General features: G+C 44.1%; 1 protein-coding gene across 1 annotated transcript in view; it reads left to right on the top strand.

Moving 5' to 3' along the window:
• The window catches only part of LOC126456671 (brain-specific angiogenesis inhibitor 1-associated protein 2-like), a 555,769-nt gene that overhangs the window by 498,894 nt on the left and 39,294 nt on the right, over positions 1-17,581 (top strand). Inside the window, exons 9-11 of the mRNA XM_050092412.1 lie at positions 2,722-2,904; positions 7,790-7,892; positions 12,153-12,303. Coding sequence (XP_049948369.1) covers positions 2,722-2,904; positions 7,790-7,892; positions 12,153-12,303 — 437 coding nt within the window. The remainder of the gene's footprint in view (positions 1-2,721; positions 2,905-7,789; positions 7,893-12,152; positions 12,304-17,581) is intronic.

Raw genomic sequence — 17,581 nt, 5'->3', positions numbered from 1 at the left:
CAGACGAGTGTTTTGCAAAAGACGTAAGTAATGATGATACCACTGCGGCGACTGGTGCATCCTGTGGCGTACCCCCCCCCCCCCCCGCCGGGCAATACTGGTAGGTCTTCTTGCTTTCTTACTCGGCAAACGTCAACGTGAGAGTAACAACAGGTTTATAGTGTGGCTTGCGAAAGACTGCACTCTGACCGGTGACGCCGACGGCGACACAGGCGGCGCAAAAGTTGCCTCACTATTTCCCTATGCGAATCAAATGTCCGAAAACAGAGTGGGACGTATATACTTCCGCTCAGCCAGTATTTAAAAAGCTGTGTGACTCGAAGCCAACAGTTCCGATTTCGAAACCAGTTCAAGTAACATCCCGACTTCAGCAGTTGCCTCTAAGTCCAGGTAACAGCCGAACCGTAATCATCGGGAAGCCATCGATCGAACATTCAGCTCTCACCGTGAACAAATGTTGCAACTTTGCGTCTACGTGACCACTTCACTCTCATAGTTTGTATTTTACGTCAAAAGTGATCATTTGACTCAATTTTTTTGGCTGTGGGTCTGTGTGATAATCAATAGCCTAGTGTATTTCAAATTCAGACTCTTGCATTGCGATTTAACAAATGTATTGGCTTCAATGAGACTATCATTCGTAGATACGCAGGCAGCCACCTTTGAAGAACTGTCAGTTTTATGAGTGCAATACAACTTTCGGTAACTGCTGTCGGGAGTCTATGCAACGTTTCTCCTCATAGTTTCTCAACCCGTGGCAGTCATTTTGCAGCGTGCACTCCGTTCCCTCTAGGTTGAAGAGAAACTGAATGAAAAGTCCTCTTAGCACAGGCACAATCTCAATACCCTATCATATAGGTCTTAGAAAAACTACAGGGTGTTTCAAAAATGACCGGTATATTTGAAACGGCAATAAAAACTAAACAAGCAGCGATAGAAATACACCGTTTGTTGCAATATGCTTGGGACAACAGTACATTTTCAGGCAGACAAACTTTCGAAATTACAGTAGTTACAATTTTCAACAACAGATGGCGCTGCAAGTGATGTGAAGACGAAGTTTTCAACGGAGGTTTAATGTAACCAAAGGACCGAAAAGCGATACAATAAAGGATCTGTTTGAAAAATTTCAACGGACTGGGAACGTGACGGATGAACGTGCTGCAAAGATAGGGCGACCGCGTACGGCAACCACAGAGGGCAACGCGCAGCTAGTGCAGCAGGTGATCCAACAGCGGCCTCGGGTTTCCGTTCGCCGTGTTGCAGCTGCGGTCCAAATGACGCCAACGTCCACGTATCGTCTCATGCGCCAGAGTTTACACCTCTATCCATACAAAATTCAAACGCGGCAACCCCTCAGCGCCGCTACCATTGCTGCACGAGAGACATTCGCTAACGATATAGTGCACAGGATTGATGACGGCGATATGCATGTGGGCAGCATTTGGTTTACTGACGAAGCTTATTTTTACCTGGACGGCTTCGTCAATAAACAGAACTGGCGCATATGGGGAACCGAAAAGCCCCATGTTGCAGTCCCATCGTCCCTGCATCCTCAGAAAGTACTGGTCTGGGCCGTCATTTCTTCCAAAGGAATCATTGGCCCGTTTTTCAGATCCGAAACGATTACTGCATCACGCTATCTGGACATTCTTCATGAATTTGTGGCGGTACAAACTGCCTTAGACGCCACTGCGAACACCTCGTGGTTTATGCAAGATGGTGCCCGGCCACATCGCACGGCCGACAATTTCCTGAATGAATATTTCGATGATCGTGTGATTGCTTTGGGCTATCCGAAACATACAGGAGGCAGCGTGGATTGGCCTCCCTATTCGCCAGATATGAACCCCTGTGACCTCTTTCTGTGGGGACACTTGAAAGACCAGGTGTACCGCCAGAACCCAGAAACAATTGAACAGCTGAAGCAGTATAACTCATCTGCATGTGAAGCCATTCCGCCAGACATGTTGTCAAAGGTTTCGGGTAATTTCATTCAGAGACTACGCCATATTATTGCTACGCATGGTGGATATGTGGAAAATATCGTACTATAGAGTTTCCCAGACCGCAGCGCCATCTGTTGTTGAAAATTGTAACTACTGTAATTTCGAAAGTTTGTCTGCCTGAAAATGCATATTGCAACAAACGGTGTATTTCTATCGCTGCTCGTTTAGTTTTTATTGCCGTTTCAAATATACCGGTCATTTTTGAAACACCCAGTACATTAAAACGTGTGTTCGTTTTTAAGCGGACAGCTTTTGTGAGAAACAGTAAACTGTCGAATGTTTGATACAGTGGAACGTGGCATTTGCCCGCGTTTATATCACAATAACCGATTCCGTCCACCTTGTCTATCAATTTTAGCATGTTTCCCAGATACTTTTGCTTTAGTTTCAACGCAAGTGTGAACAGATGTTATGCAATCGTGCTCGTCTTTCCAATGCTTTCTAGTGGCGTTACAAGAAAGTAAATCGTCCCATTAAAGAGACATACAGGTTTTAACATTTCGGTTGATACCAGAGTGAAGACTACGAGTGATAAAATAAAATGAAGTGCTCCTATGCGCACTACCGCTTTCGGAAAAGCTTGTTTAAATATCTTGAATCGTTCATGCAACGTAAGGCACGTATCGTGTTGCACGCCTCGCCCTGTACCGCTTCCTTCGGGACGAGGCTACTGGCCGCGTGTACTGAGGTACTTGCTGTTGTGCTTGCACAGTGTCCGCCCGCTACGACCGCCGCGACGTGACTGCGTCCTCGCCGGAGCCCGAGCCGCGGCCCAAGTCGCTGGCCGTCGCCTCGGAGAACGGGGACGCGCCGCTGGCGCGCGCCATGTACGCCTACCTGTCCAGCGGAGACAACCAGCTCAGCTTCCTCGAAGGCGACGTCATCGCGCTCATGGGTGAGTCCGATAGTCACTGCAGTGGCCTTGAACAGTCAGATCGCGAGTTTGCTGACTTCACAGTTACTGAAACACGACAGGGAAGCGTGATAGGACCTTTATTGTTTACAATATACATAAATGACTTAGTTGACAACATCGGTAGCTCCGTGAGGCTATTTGCAGATGACACGGTTGTCTACAAGAAAGTAGCAACATCAGAAGACTCGTACGTACTCCAGGAGGACCTGCAGAGGATTAATGCATGGTGCGACAGCTGGCAGCTTTCCCTAAACGTAGATAAATGTAATATAATGCGCATACATAGGGGCAGAAATCCATTCCAGTACGATTATGCCATAGGTGGTAAATCATTGGAAGCGGTAACGACCGTAAAATACTTAGGAGTTACTATCCGGAGCGATCTGAAGTGGAATGATCACATAAAGCAAATAGTGGGAAAAGCAGGCGCCAGGTTGAGATTCATAGGAAGAATTCTAAGAAAATGTGACTCATCGACGAAAGAAGTAGCTTACAAAACGCTTGTTCGTCCGATTCTTGAGTATTGCTCATCAGTATGGGACCCTTACCAGGTTGGATTAATAGAAGAGATAGACATGATCCAGCGAAAAGCAGCGCGATTCGTCATGGGGACATTTAGTCAGCGCGAGAGCGTTACGGAGATGCTGAACAAGCTCCAGTGGCGGACACTTCAAGAAAGGCGTTACGCAATACGGAGAGGTTTATTATCGAAATTACGAGAGAGCACATTCCGGGAAGAGATGGGCAACATATTACTACCGCCCACATATATCTCGCGTAATGATCACAACGAAAAGATCCGAGAAATTAGAGCAAATACGGAGACTTACAAGCAGTCGTTCTTCCCACGCACAATTCGTGAATGGAACAGGGAAGGGGGGATCAGATAGTGGTACAATAAGTACCCTCCGCCACACACCGTAAGGTGGCTCGCGGAGTATAGATGTAGATGTAGATGTAGATGTATAAAGCGTGACGGCCAGGACAGTACCGATGGAACTACACAGCACCATCCGACTGAGATATAGTGATTGACGTAATCGAAGGTTACTCATCACCCTTGAAAAATTCGATGTTCCTTTCATCTCCCCTTCCTCCTACCCCTATTTCTAGTTTGTAACATCAGCACGCAACTCTCTATATAATGTCGTGCAAGCTGTTATTTCTTTTTTTTTTTAAAAAAAAAAAACACTGGTAGTTATCGTGTACTGATGGTTATTTTCGCAATCCGACTGAAAGTTAATAATTTTTTATTTTTCTTCAAAACGCACCATAGTTACTGAAGAAGACAATGCAGCTTATAAATAATTTCTCTTGTGTTACATAATTTCTTTTAGATTTAATCGTTTGCGGTGCGAAGGTAAAATTGTGATCATCACATTGGCTCTGAGCACTATGGGATTTAACATCCATGGTCATCAGTCCCCTAGAACTTAGAACTACTTAAACCTAAGTAACCTAAGGACGTCACACAGCACCCTGTCATCACGAGGCAGAGAAAATCCCTGACCCCGCCAGGAATCGAACCCGGGAACCCGGGCGCGGGAACCGATCATCACATTCATGAATAAAGAAATCACTATAATTGATCCAAAATTTCAATTACCGATTGACTGTCTGCATTAACTACTTCATGAGAAAGGCGTTGAACCATTTTTTTCGTGCAGTATTTATTACGTACTTTAGTGTGAAACTAATCAATCAACAGATCACTCACATTTCCAAAAATGCTCTGTATGCTTCTGGGCTGTGTAAAATCTAAAATAACCAAGGAAATTAGTCTACAGCCCTCCTGTCTTCACATGCATGCGCCACACACTCATGTACACACTACTTGGTTCAAATGGCTCTGAACACTATGGGACTTAACATCTGTGGTCATCAGTCCTCTAGAACATAGAACTACTTAAACCTAACTAACCTAAGGACATCACACACATCCATGCCCGAGGCAGGATTCGAACCTACACACTACTGGCCATTAAAATTGCTACACCAAGAAGAAATGCAGATGATAAACGGGTATACGTTGGACAAATATATTATATTATAACTGACATGTGATTACATTTTCACGCAATTTGGGTGCACAGATCCTGAGAAATGAGTACCCAGAACAACCACCTCTGGCCGTAATAACGGCCTTGATACGCCTGGGCGTTGAGTCAAACAGAGCTTGGTTGGCGTGTACAATTACAGCTGCCAATGCGGCTTCAACACGATACCACAGTTCATCAAGAGTAGTGACTGGTGTATTGTGACGAGACACCGTTGACCAGACGTTTTCAATTGGTGATAGATCTGGAGAATGTGCTGGCCAGGGCAGCAGTCGAACATTTTCTGTACCCGGAAAGGCCCGTACAGGAGCTGCAACATGCGGTCGTGCATTATCCTGCTGAAATGTAGGATTTCACAGGGATAGAAGAAGGGTAGAGCCACGGGTCGTAACACATCTGAAATGTAACGTCCACTGTTCAAAGTGCCGTCAATGCAAACAAGAGGTAACCGCGACGTGTAACCAATTGCACCCCACACCATCACGCCGGGTGATACGCCAGTATGGCGATGACGAATACACGCTTCCAATGTGCGTTCACCGCGATGTCACCAAACACGGATGCGACCATCATGATCCTGTTAACAGAACCTGGATTCATCCGAAAAAATGATGTTTTGCCATTCGTGCACCCGGGTTCGTCGTTGAATACACCATCCCAGGCGTCCTGTCTGAGATGCAGCGTCAAGGGTAACCGCAGCCATTGTCTTCGAGCTGATAGTCCATGCTGCTGCAAACGTCGTCGAACTGTTCGTGCAGATGGTTGTTGTCTTGCAAACGTCCCCATCTGTTGACTCAGGGATCGAAACGTGGCTGCACCATCCGTTACAGCCATGCGGATAAGATGCCTGTCATCTCGACTGCTAGTGATACGAGGCCATTGGGATCCAGCACGGCGTTCCGTATTACCCTCCTGAACCCACCGATTCCATATTCTGCTAATAGTCATTGGATCTTGACCAACTCGAGCAGCAATGTCGCGATATGATAAACCGCAATCGCGATAGGCTTTATCAAAGTCGGAAACGTGATGGTACGCATTTCTCCTCCTTAAACGAGGAATCACAACAACGTTTCACCTGGCAACGCCGGTCAACTGCTGTTTGTGTATGAGAAATCTGTTGGAAACTTTCTTCATGTCTGCACGTTTTAGGTGTCGCCACCGGCGCCAACCTTGTGAGAATGCTCTGAAAAGCTAATCATTTGCATATCACAGCATCTTCTTCCTGTCGGACAAATTTCGCGTCGGTAGCACGTCATCTTTGTGGTGTAGCAATTTTAATGGCCAGTAGTGTATTTTGTTCGTGTGATATTTATTCTGTGCTTTACTGTGACACTAGTTAATCGCCAGGTCACTCACATTTACGAAAATACCCGGTATGTTTCTAGACTATGAAATATCTAAAATAACCAAGGAAATGAGTCTTCAGCCTTACTGTCTTCAGACGCATGCCACTTACACACATGTATACATAAAGGAATACATAACTGATGAATACACAGCTGATACATTTTTCGAACATTCATATGCAAATCTTTTCTCTTCAATGTTTATCGAACAATGCTATCAGAATTAATTTAATTTTAGATCACTGGTTGATCCTCATGAAAATGTGAGTACGTTACAACATTACACAGCAGGCGTATTTGTGAGATGTTTTAACTGAACTGAATGACTTTTCTTAAACAATATAAATTTCGGATGGTATTTGTTAAGAAAATACCACTATTCTCTCTTTAAAATTACAATGCTAAGTAAATTTTAGTATTTGTGCCAAGAAAATACAAACAGGCATTATAGTGTGATTCAATAACTGTCTGCACGGGTACGTAAATTAAACATTATTGGTAAAAGACCAATAATAGACACTGACCCATGTAATTTGCAATATGAAGAAAAGAATACATTGCCTGAAGGCAACGATGGATCTCATTATGTCGGCGTCATCGAATACTGTGTGTTGCCAGCCTCAGCGTTTACAGCGTTCGCACATGGTTCTTCTTACAATTAACATTTGCCGTAGAGCACTGTTTACAAGTTCCACATCTGTACTATCGGAGCAAACGACCATCTGAGGCTACATTTTTATCTTCTCGAGTGTGTGTAACGTTTGCACCGATGGTTTCCCACAATCGATTTTATTCTCTATTTGCTTCTGTATGTTCCGCCAATGCTCCTCCCAGTGCCAATTTAACTAATCTATGTGCATTTTTCAGTCACCTACCTTCATTCTGATAAAGGTTTCCTATACAGTTCTTCACGAACCTGTTTCTTTAGTGCCATTTCATTTTGTACTTCTCATGGCCACTTTATTTTTACTCTTCTTCTGTTACAGTTTTAGGTGAGAGCAACACCGAGCACAATATGAACAATAAAATTAATAGTAGTCAGTACTTTCGTAATAACTGGGTAGCTACTACAGAATCAATTCGTAGACCATCATCGTGAATGACCTGTACCTCCCACAACATTGCCTCGAGTTTCATCACCTCTTGGTTTCCCACATTTTATATTTCACTTCCATATAAAGTTATGCTGCAATCATACGTTTCCAGAGCCTTCATTGTGTTTGCCACTCCAGTAGTGCATAAAAGCGTAGCTGTTTCATTGAGACTGAGCCAGTTGTTGTTGTTCACTGTGTCCTCGACTCGCATTCAGAATTACCGGGTTTCAGATCCCCGTCTGGCCATCCTAAAGTAGGTTTCCGTAATTCCATCATTGAAGACAAATGCCAGGATAATTCCTCCAATATTCCTCTCGCTCTCTTTTCCCAATCAGAACTAATTTTTCTTTTCAAATTTTTACAGGTGAACGCATTAAGGGTTGGCAGTTTGGCGAGAACCTGCGTACCCAGACCAATGGATGGTTCCCCTTAGCTTACACAGAGATGCTACTCGACGCAGCGGACAGGTAAGTATCGTCGCATATGACGACAGAAACCATCTTAAAGCATTCTTGCTCAATCCGTTTCGGGACACAATACTAAAGTTAACGGAATGTTTAAGACTCATCGTCTTACTGGGTGTGGTATGTATTGTGTGATGATTTAAAACTTGTGCTGAATTGTGACTCGAAACCGGACGCGTCCATTTCGGCAACACTGCTTTTTGGAAGAAGTCCGACGAGATAGCTTTTCATATGTTAATACGTTTCGGCTACAGCCATTTCGGCTACTGCCACCATCAGATCAAAACTTTGAAAGTGGTTCAAATGGCTCTGAGAACTATGGGACTTAACATCTGAGACCATCAGTCCCCTAGAACTTAGAGTTACTTAAACCTAACTAACCTAAGGACATCACACACATCCATGCCCGAGGCAGGAGTCGAACCTGCGACCGTAGCGGTCGTGCGGTTCCAAATTGTAGCGCCTAGAACCGCTCGGTCACAGCGGCCGGTGATCAAAACTCTGAACTCACAAAACAAGTTCCTTGTCAGTTTCGATAGAACTTGTACCTAAGCTGACAGTTGACACCCTCTTGGGTACAGGTTATACTGTTACAGACAATGAACCTTGTTTAATGACTTCAGAGTTTTGATCTGATGATGGCGCCAGCCGAAACGTCGTAATAAATTAAAATGTATGAAGCTATCTCGACGGATTTCTTCTAAAAAATCCACAATGATCGCAAACGCATTTAGATAAATTATTTACTTAATTAATATCTTCACACTCAGCCCCCGAACACTCTAGTAGAGTTGGGGGGTGGGAGAGTGGACCCCAATTCATAGCATTAACTAGTCGCTGCGACTTATCGCTATAGCTGTTGTTTAGCACATTCAACAGTCAACACCTGAAAGACTCATACTTTTGTAATGTGCACCATATAGACAGGATACTTGAGACAGTTGACGAGGCATTTTAAAGCGTGTCCATCTGGAAGGGCAATCGTTAAGTTTCGAGTTCCTATCGGCACAGGGATTTCATCTTTAACAGATTTCATTGTTCGTCTTGAACGTAGTCATTTGTGAAACAGCGACCGGTTTTGGTTACAGACCAAACATATCATTATATCAGTTACGAGAGTAACACATGCAGGTCATCTGGTTCCTGTTGAATCAAAACTGGCCACAATATTAAAAATGAATGCAATAGAGTGGACAATGAAATACGTTGAACAACAAGTGAGTACATACTGTTGAATGTAAGGTCCGCCAGTTACGCAAAACCCCGTTTTTTCTCAGTACACAAACATGTTTCGGCACCACTGTGCCATCATCAATGGGTTTGCGTTTTTATTTATTCTGTAACGTGAACATTTTTCTTAAATTATTATAAAATTATGTGAATGTTCAGTTCAAACAATAGATCGTTTCGTTTTACAAATACCTTTACGTTTGGTGTGCATGAATCTTCTGGATCACTTGTGTGTTATTTACTACAGGTAGCTTGTCATCTGCAACCAAACAATGTTGATGAGAAAGTTTTTTGATGGGAGTTAACTTATCTTCTAGAAAGTAATTTAGTTTGTTGCGATGTTTTGGCGCCTATATTCGCTTTTACTTACGTTTTCGTGCGGCAAGCACTATCCTTCTCCGCATCGTGGTGAGGTGCTGTGATGCACACGTAACTATAACAAGTATTTTCCACATACAACGTAGTAAAACACTTTTCACTTCACCAAGACACAGTGTGATTGTGGTTTTTTGTGTGTCCCAGCCCAGTCAGTGTTCATTTGTTCACCAGTTCCTTTAATGTGTTAAATAGTGTGCCCTTGCAGAGTGTAGTGTATTCGTTTAAGACCAGTTTTTCTTCTGCTGTTGCCTTCTGTATATGGAAGTTTTCCTCAATGGTCAGTTCCTGTATAGGCTACGGCTGGGTTTTATTATTCTTAAGTCTGTTTCTATTGTGGTTGGGTGGTGATTGTGGGCTACAAGTTGGTCAGCATGTGTTCTATGGGAGCTGTTGCTTTTTAAAGCTCTGAGAACATCTCCGGTAGAATTCCACATTAGTGTCTCTGAGTGATATGCGATGCATCCAATTGATCAAGCACCAGTAGTTCTTCACTCCAAATACTGGGACCTTCGTCCTCCCACCACCCTGTTCCAGCAGATCAATTGAAGATTCGAATGCAAGAACTTAGTACCAGCTCAGTACACCATCCAACCATAGCACCTCACTTGCTCTGTAGTTAGCAGAGCTTCGGAAACCGTGTCTCTGCTCGGCGTTACCACACCAGAAAGTGTTCTGAAAACCAAGTGTCAATAGCAAGTATATCAACGCAACTCGTATCAACCGCTGGCCACGAACAAAAGTAGCCACACTAGTGCCAATTCACCTTCGTATTACTTTTCTGAAATCCACATATCATACGATTTCATATAATTTCGGTTTTGTAACATCAGAACATACAGTGACGCGGAGCGGCTTAGGGCAGCACAACATCACCATTTCACTCAGCGAGTTTGAACGCCTTTCTCTAGTGCTCGCCACAGCAGGACAAACACGCTTTCTGCTTCTTTCATTCCGTGGCTCCTATGCCAAGTGCCCCTCCCCTTCGTGGCTCCGTTCCTGAGGAAAATAGGCTCTAAACTCTAATCGAGAGCAAAACCCCAGTCGATTCCGAGAATTGTGCAACCGGACCACCATCCGTACAGAATGTGCTCCGGAGATCTTTTAATGAGTGATGGTCATCAGTATTCCTTACATTGTGAGCTCGTGCTGTCACAGTACGTAATACACTGTTCTTTTGCGTTAGATGACGTTGCGACTCCGATGCTTATATTTTCTACACACCTTATGCGTTTGTCGCTAGGTGTCCTCAGTGCGAGGGTGAGTCAAATGAAAATCTCAAATTTCTGATAACAAATCGAAATATCGCGCCATTATCCTGTAAGTTGGTAAGCGTGCTACAAACAGCGTGCAGGATGGCCTGTAGGTGGCAGCATAGTGCAGATGCGCACATACTGTCGCAGTATCAGTATAAAGATATTCGCCCCACTTGTGACTTGCAGCAGGGAAGAACAGCGTTCTGTTATTCGGTTAATGCGTTGTGAAGGTGCGAAGCCTATTAAAATTCATCGACACATGAAAGTTCAGTACGGTGATGTATGTCTGTCACAGCAGCAAGTCTACGAATGGAGTAGGAAGTTCGCAAATGGTGTGACTTCAGTGGATGATGCCGCTCGTCCAGGTCAGGCACAACGAGTTGTGACTCCACAGAACATTGCAGCAGTTGAAACCATAGTGAAGGGAAACCGCCAAGGGACACTGAATGACATTGCAGTATGTTTACAGATTAGTAATGGCTCAGCACACCACATTTTGTATGATGTGCTCCAGTTTCACAAAGTGTCTGCAAGATGGGTGCCACTGCAGCTAGCTCCTGAAATGAGAGAACGACGTGTTGACGCTTGTTAAGAACTTCTTCGGCGCTTTGAACGAGAACGGGACGAAACCTGGGTTCACTTCCACAAACCGGAAACGAAGAGAGCGAGCAAGGAATGGCGCCATTTCTCATCACCAAAACCAAAGAATTTTCGAACAGAACCATCAGCAGGGAAAGGTTATGCTGACTCACTTTTGGGACGAAAAAGGCGTCATGTTGGAGCGTTACGTGCCTAGAGGGACCACTGTAACTAGTGCATCATACACAGATCTCCTAAAAAATCATCCGTGGCCTGCAATCAAATGAAAGCGACGTGGATTGCTGTCAGCAGGTGTCCTTTAGGAACATGACAATGCGAGGACTCACACTGCCCGTACAATAGTTGCAATAATCACAGACCTGCACTTTGATATCTTCCTCATCCACCATACTCACCAGACTTTGACCCATGTGATTTCCATATGTTTGGACCACTCCAAGACGCAATGGGAGGAAAGAAGTTCCGTTCTGATGAAGAGGTACGCCGCGCGGTGCGTGAGTGGTTGCGCGGATTACAAAAAGAATTTTTTTCTAAGGGAATTTATGCACTTTATAAGCGCTGGAGGGTTTGCATTGAGCGTGGGAGAGATTATGTTGAAAAGTGATACAGCTTTGTACCACTTCTGCACAATAAATAATATTTAAAAAAAAGTTTAAGGTTTTCATTTGACTCACCCTTGTGCTTCCACATCCAGTTAAGGGATCGCGCCGTTATTCTCTAGTTTCTACACGAGCTGTATGCTTTTTCTGTAGGCTGTCGAGTCGTGCTGGATGACACACAATGTTGACCTGCTACTTTGCAGCAGCTCGCCGACGCACAGCACGGCGCCCGCGACGCCGGCGTCGCCCACGCGAGGCCTGCAGGGCGGCAGGAGACCCGGCGCCGCCCACCACCAGCCGCAGCCGCAGCACGCCGCCCCGGCAGCGCCCTCACACCGCCCCGCTACGCGACAGGTAAGTGGGCGGCGTGCGGCTAGGCAGCTGGGGGCTCACGTGCTGGTACACGGAGTCCTCTGTACTTATCGCTCGGTCGACAGTCACTGTGCCACACTACACACGGAGTACTTCATTGCTGGAAACCTCTCAGTTATCAGATGTGTGAGTTCCGTGTCTTAGTACCGCACGGCTATAGCTAAGTGTGGACTGTAATTATTGTATGGCTGCAAAACCCGGTACATTAATTCATTAATGCGGAACCGATTTACGCTGGAAAAAATTAATATGGCGCTGTGATGCAAGAGAGGCGTTCACGAATGTTTTCACTTACAATGGATCAGAAAAGGGGCGTGGGCAGAAAAGGTGAAACAAGTGAGAATGGCTTAATGTTGATTTTATTTTTAGCCGCTGCTTACGCAGTTTCTTCAATATAAGAGCCGGAGACGTTGACAAGATGCTGAATCCGTAAAACGACGAGATCAACTGTTAATCGCAGTAGTTCCGGTGGAATCGCAGCAACGTGTTCCTTCACACTGGCTCACAGATCAGTTGGAGACCGAAGGCGACACTCGTAAACGCGTTATTTTAGACATCCCCAGAGCCAAAAGTCACATAGTTTCAGATCAGCTTATCTCGCAGCCCATAAATCAATGAAACCTCAGGTGGTAATACGTTTGTAGAAGGTTGCATTAAGCCTTCCTTCCACTGGGAATGCGACCTCATCTCGTTTGAAGACAGTGGTTTACCAAAGCAGGAATCGCTTGCTGCACATGCAGGTGTCGATGACGTCACGGTACAGCTGACAGGACCTCTAGGTGTGTTCTCTTCAGAGAAGAACGGACTGAGAGTAGAGTTGCTTGTGTATCCACACTATGCAGCTACATACTGCGAGTGCAATGCCTCCCCGTGCACAATATGCCGTTTAACAACATCCCAAAGCGGCATTTCAGTGTATTCACTGAACCCAGTAGTGTAAAATGCGCCTCGCCACTCTATAGAACCTGCTCATGTGTCATCAACCGTCTGGATTTTTTCAGATGCCATTGTAGTATAGATGGCAAGTTTCCCTACTGTTGACCATGGGATGGATAACTCTCGTGACACTACAAATTACGTGCATATGGAGTATCGTCTCAGTTGTGTGACTGAATTCGTGATTTCCTCTCAGAGAGGTCACAGTTCGTAGTGATAGACGGTAAATCATCGAGTAGAACAGAAGTGAAATCTGGCGTTCCTCAAGGTCATGTCACAGACCCTCTGTGTTCCTGATTTACATAAATGATCTAGGTTATAATCTGAGCAACCCCGTTAGATTGTTTGCAGATGACGCTGTAATTTACCGTCTAGTAAAATCATCAGACGATCAATTCCAATTACAAAATTATCTAGAGAGAATTTCTGTACGGTGCAAAAAGTGGCAATTGGCACTAAAAAAAGAAAAATGCGAGGTCATCCATATGGGTACTAAAAGAAATCCGATAAATTTTGGGTATACGATAAATCGCACAAATGCAAGGGCTATCAATTCCACTAAATTCTTAGGAATTATAACTACGAGCAACTTAAATTGGAAAGACCATATAAATAATATTGTGGGTAAGGCGAAACAAAGACTGCGCTTTGTTGGCAGAATACTTAGAAGATGCGACAAACCTACTAAAGAGACAGACTATACACTTATGCGTCCTCTGCTGGAATATTGCTCCGCGGTGTGGGTCCTTACTAGGTAGGACTGACTGAGGACACTGAAAAAGTCCAAAGAAGGGCAGCTCGTTTCTTATTATCGCCCAATAGGGGTGAGAGTGTCACTGATATGATACGCGAGTTGGGCTGGCGGACACAGAAACAAAGGCGGTTTTCTTTGCGGCGAGATCTATTTGCGAAATTTCAGTCACCAACTTTCTCTTCCGATGTTCTGCCCTGCCCATTGCAGTAACATCAATCTCGTCAGTTACTTTCACCCGGGTAAGAAGCCTTTCTCTTCCAGGTGCCACACCAAGCTACCCGTGTTTTCCAATTTCATTATCATCTTATTTAAACTATTTGATGACTTGGGGTTTCTCCTCAGACGTTTCACTTATGGATACTCTTAGAATGTAGCGCAACACGGTTTCACTAACAGCGCACGGTTTCTCTTCTCAATAGCCAAGTTGTACACTCACGTAATGGTTTATGAAATGACAACACCAATTCTGCACCTGATTGCCAAAAGTGTAACTTTTTTCCAGCTCAAATCGGTTCCGCATTAAAGCATTAGCATATCTATCGCGTTTCGCCCACATTGGAACCTTATGAGTAGCTGCACTTTAATTAGAACCAACCAGTACAGCTTTCTTTATGAATCTTTACTCAGTTGACAAAATCTGTATGCTACCTTTCTGCGTAACAGCAGTCATCTTACGCTCATTGCTGTTACTGCAGTATATTTGTTGAATGTAGATTAACTGTGACGACGTTATTTAGTCTCAAATCCCTTGATCGCATGTGGTATAAGGGACAGACAAATAAAAATGAGACAGGTGGAAAAAAGTAAGTAAACTGTGTATTATTTCAAACGTAGTCGCTGTCCCGATCTCTCCCAATGCTGTTTCCAATTTTTTTAGAGCAATGAAGAAAGACGTTCGTGGCCGTGGGTTTGGTTCGGACAAAGAGGTGCATGACTGGATGCAATCATGATTTCGCAGACAACCGCAAACATTTTTCCATAAAGGCACACAGCGGGATAAATGTATTAATGCGAGGGGCACTCCAAAGGAATGCACACTATTTTTGTAAAAATACAGTTTTCATTCTGCATGTGTGAAAGTTTTACAGTGTGTAGATACATCCTTCAAGCTTGTTTTCAAACTTGGTTGAACCTGTTCCCGTGAGTGGCGCCGTCACAGCATGTCTTCAAGATAGCTGCTACACTTGACGTTCGTCAGAAGCAACGTGTTGTCATATAATTCCTGTGCTGTGAAAACGAGACAGTCGGAAACATCCACAAGAGGTTGAAAAAGGTGTATGGAGATGCTGCTGTAGATCGCAGTACAGTTCGTCGGTGGGCAAGCAGGTTACGAGATGAAAGCGGGCACGGCAATATTGAGGATTGTCCTCGCAGAGGCAGGCCTCGTACTGCACACGCTCCAGACAATGTGCCGAGAGTTAACGAATTGGTGACTGCTGACAGACGCATCACTGTGAACGGATTGTCACGCAACGTTGGGATAGGGGAAGGAAGTGTTTGCAGAATACTGAAAGTGTTGGCGTTAAGAAAGGTTTGTGCCAGATGGGTTCCCAGGATGTTGACAGTGGCTCACAAATAAACAAGAAAAACCGTATGCAGCGAAGTTTTGGAACAGTACGAGAATGGTGGAGATGAATTTCTTGGAAGAATTGTGACAGGTGATGAAACATGGCTCCATCATTTTTCACCAAAGACGAAGAGGCAGTCAATGAAGTGGCATCATGCAAATTCGCCAAAGAAAAAAAAATTCAAAACCACACCTCCTGCTGGAAAAGCTATGACTACAGTGTTTTTCGATTCCGAAGGACTCTTGCTTGTGGACATAATGCCAAGTGGAACCACCATAAATACTGATGCATATGTGGCGACACTGAAGAAACTTCAAGCTCGACTGAGTCGTGTTCAACCACATCGGCAAAAGCGGGATGTTTTGCTGTTACACGACAATGCACGGCCACGTGTCAGTCAAAAAACAGGGAATCGATCACAAAACTCGGACGGACAACACTGAAACACCCGCCTTACAATTCTCACGTGGCTCCATGTGACTATCATCTCTTCGAGAAACTGAAAGACTCTCTTCGTGGAACAAGGTTTGAAGATGATGACTCCCTTGTGCACGCTGCCAAACAGTGGCTCCAAGAGGTTGGTCCAGAATTTTACCGTGCGGGTATAGAGGCGCTGGTTCCGAGATGGCGTAAGGCAGTTGAGAGGGATGGAAGTTTTGTGGAGAAATAAAAATATTGGTCCTAAAGGATTAACCTACACACTGTAAAACTTTCAAACATGTAGAATAAAAGATGAATTAAAAAAAATAGTGTGCATTTCATTTGGAGTGACCCTCGTAGTTATGTCGATTGTTTCTTTCCGTCTGTCTCGTTTTATTTGACAACCCCTAATTAGCGTTAACGGAGTACGTCTTTATTGAACCATCATCCAAACTAAAAGTCCGGTAACACATAAAGTCGTAAAAAAGTACTGGGTGTGGTCACTTAAAATGACACTAACCAAACGCCCAACGCGATAAAGGCATTTGTGAATGAGAGAACACATTTCTAACAAATCGCGTGCTGCAATGTAAAAATTGCTATAATTCATTGACTGTGATGCGTGAGTGTTGTGTATGACGAACAGAATTAAAGAGGGAATGTAATCCAGTGTTGACACACATCTACTCCTTTCTAATTGTACCATGGGGGCCGCAGAGCATAACTCACACAACTGGTGGACCAGTCACCATCAATATATTCACATGCTCCCACTCCATGGGGCACTACAGAGATACCTGGAATTTGAAATGAGAACCAGTCCTAGCTGTAAGGAACTGAACGCTATCAGCTGCGCTTCCATTACGAGCCATATGCTAGAACATCGTTTCTCAACTGGTGTGTCGCGACACATTTGTGTGTCGCAAATATATGTCATGTGTGTCGCGAGATTTGTAATGTCACCTGATCTTTAGAAGATAAAGTATCTAGAACATAAAGAAAAAAGTAATAAATTTCTAAAGTTTGAATCTCATAGTTGTTTCATTTTTTTAAAATGTTTCGTATGTAATTTATATGTTTCATTTTTATGCACATAAGAAAAATGAAAACATCATTTGTAGGGATGTTTCGAACGCCTGAAAATTATTTTGGTGTGTACCAAAGGAAAAAAAAAAAGATTGAGAAACGCGGTATTAGATAATGAAAATTTCCTGACCAGCAGGATTGGCATCTGCTACAATTATAGCTTAACGACATAGGCTGTGGGGTCGAGCATTGTGGAGGGTGGTTGTAAAAAATAAAAAGATGTCAGCGGAACGAATCTCTCGTGGTTTCTAAAGTGTTATCAGCAGACCAGCTAAAATAGTACTGTGCGTACGGAGTTAAGAAGAATGTGGTAGAATGGTCGAGCAGCCCGTCATAGGCCACAGTGCTAAGCGACGCTTGAACGCTTGAACAGGTGTGATGAAGAACAAAGACCGGAATCGAGTGATTTGGAATGCTGATTCACGCTATACCATGTGGGAGTTAGATTGGAGGGTTTCGGTTTGGAGGATACCTGGTGAATGTTACCTGCTGTCAC

The sequence above is a fragment of the Schistocerca serialis genome, chromosome 2 (assembly GCF_023864345.2).
Source record: "Schistocerca serialis cubense isolate TAMUIC-IGC-003099 chromosome 2, iqSchSeri2.2, whole genome shotgun sequence".
NCBI classification, from domain to species: domain Eukaryota; kingdom Metazoa; phylum Arthropoda; class Insecta; order Orthoptera; family Acrididae; genus Schistocerca; species Schistocerca serialis.
This window is presented reverse-complemented; position numbering and strand designations above follow the sequence as displayed.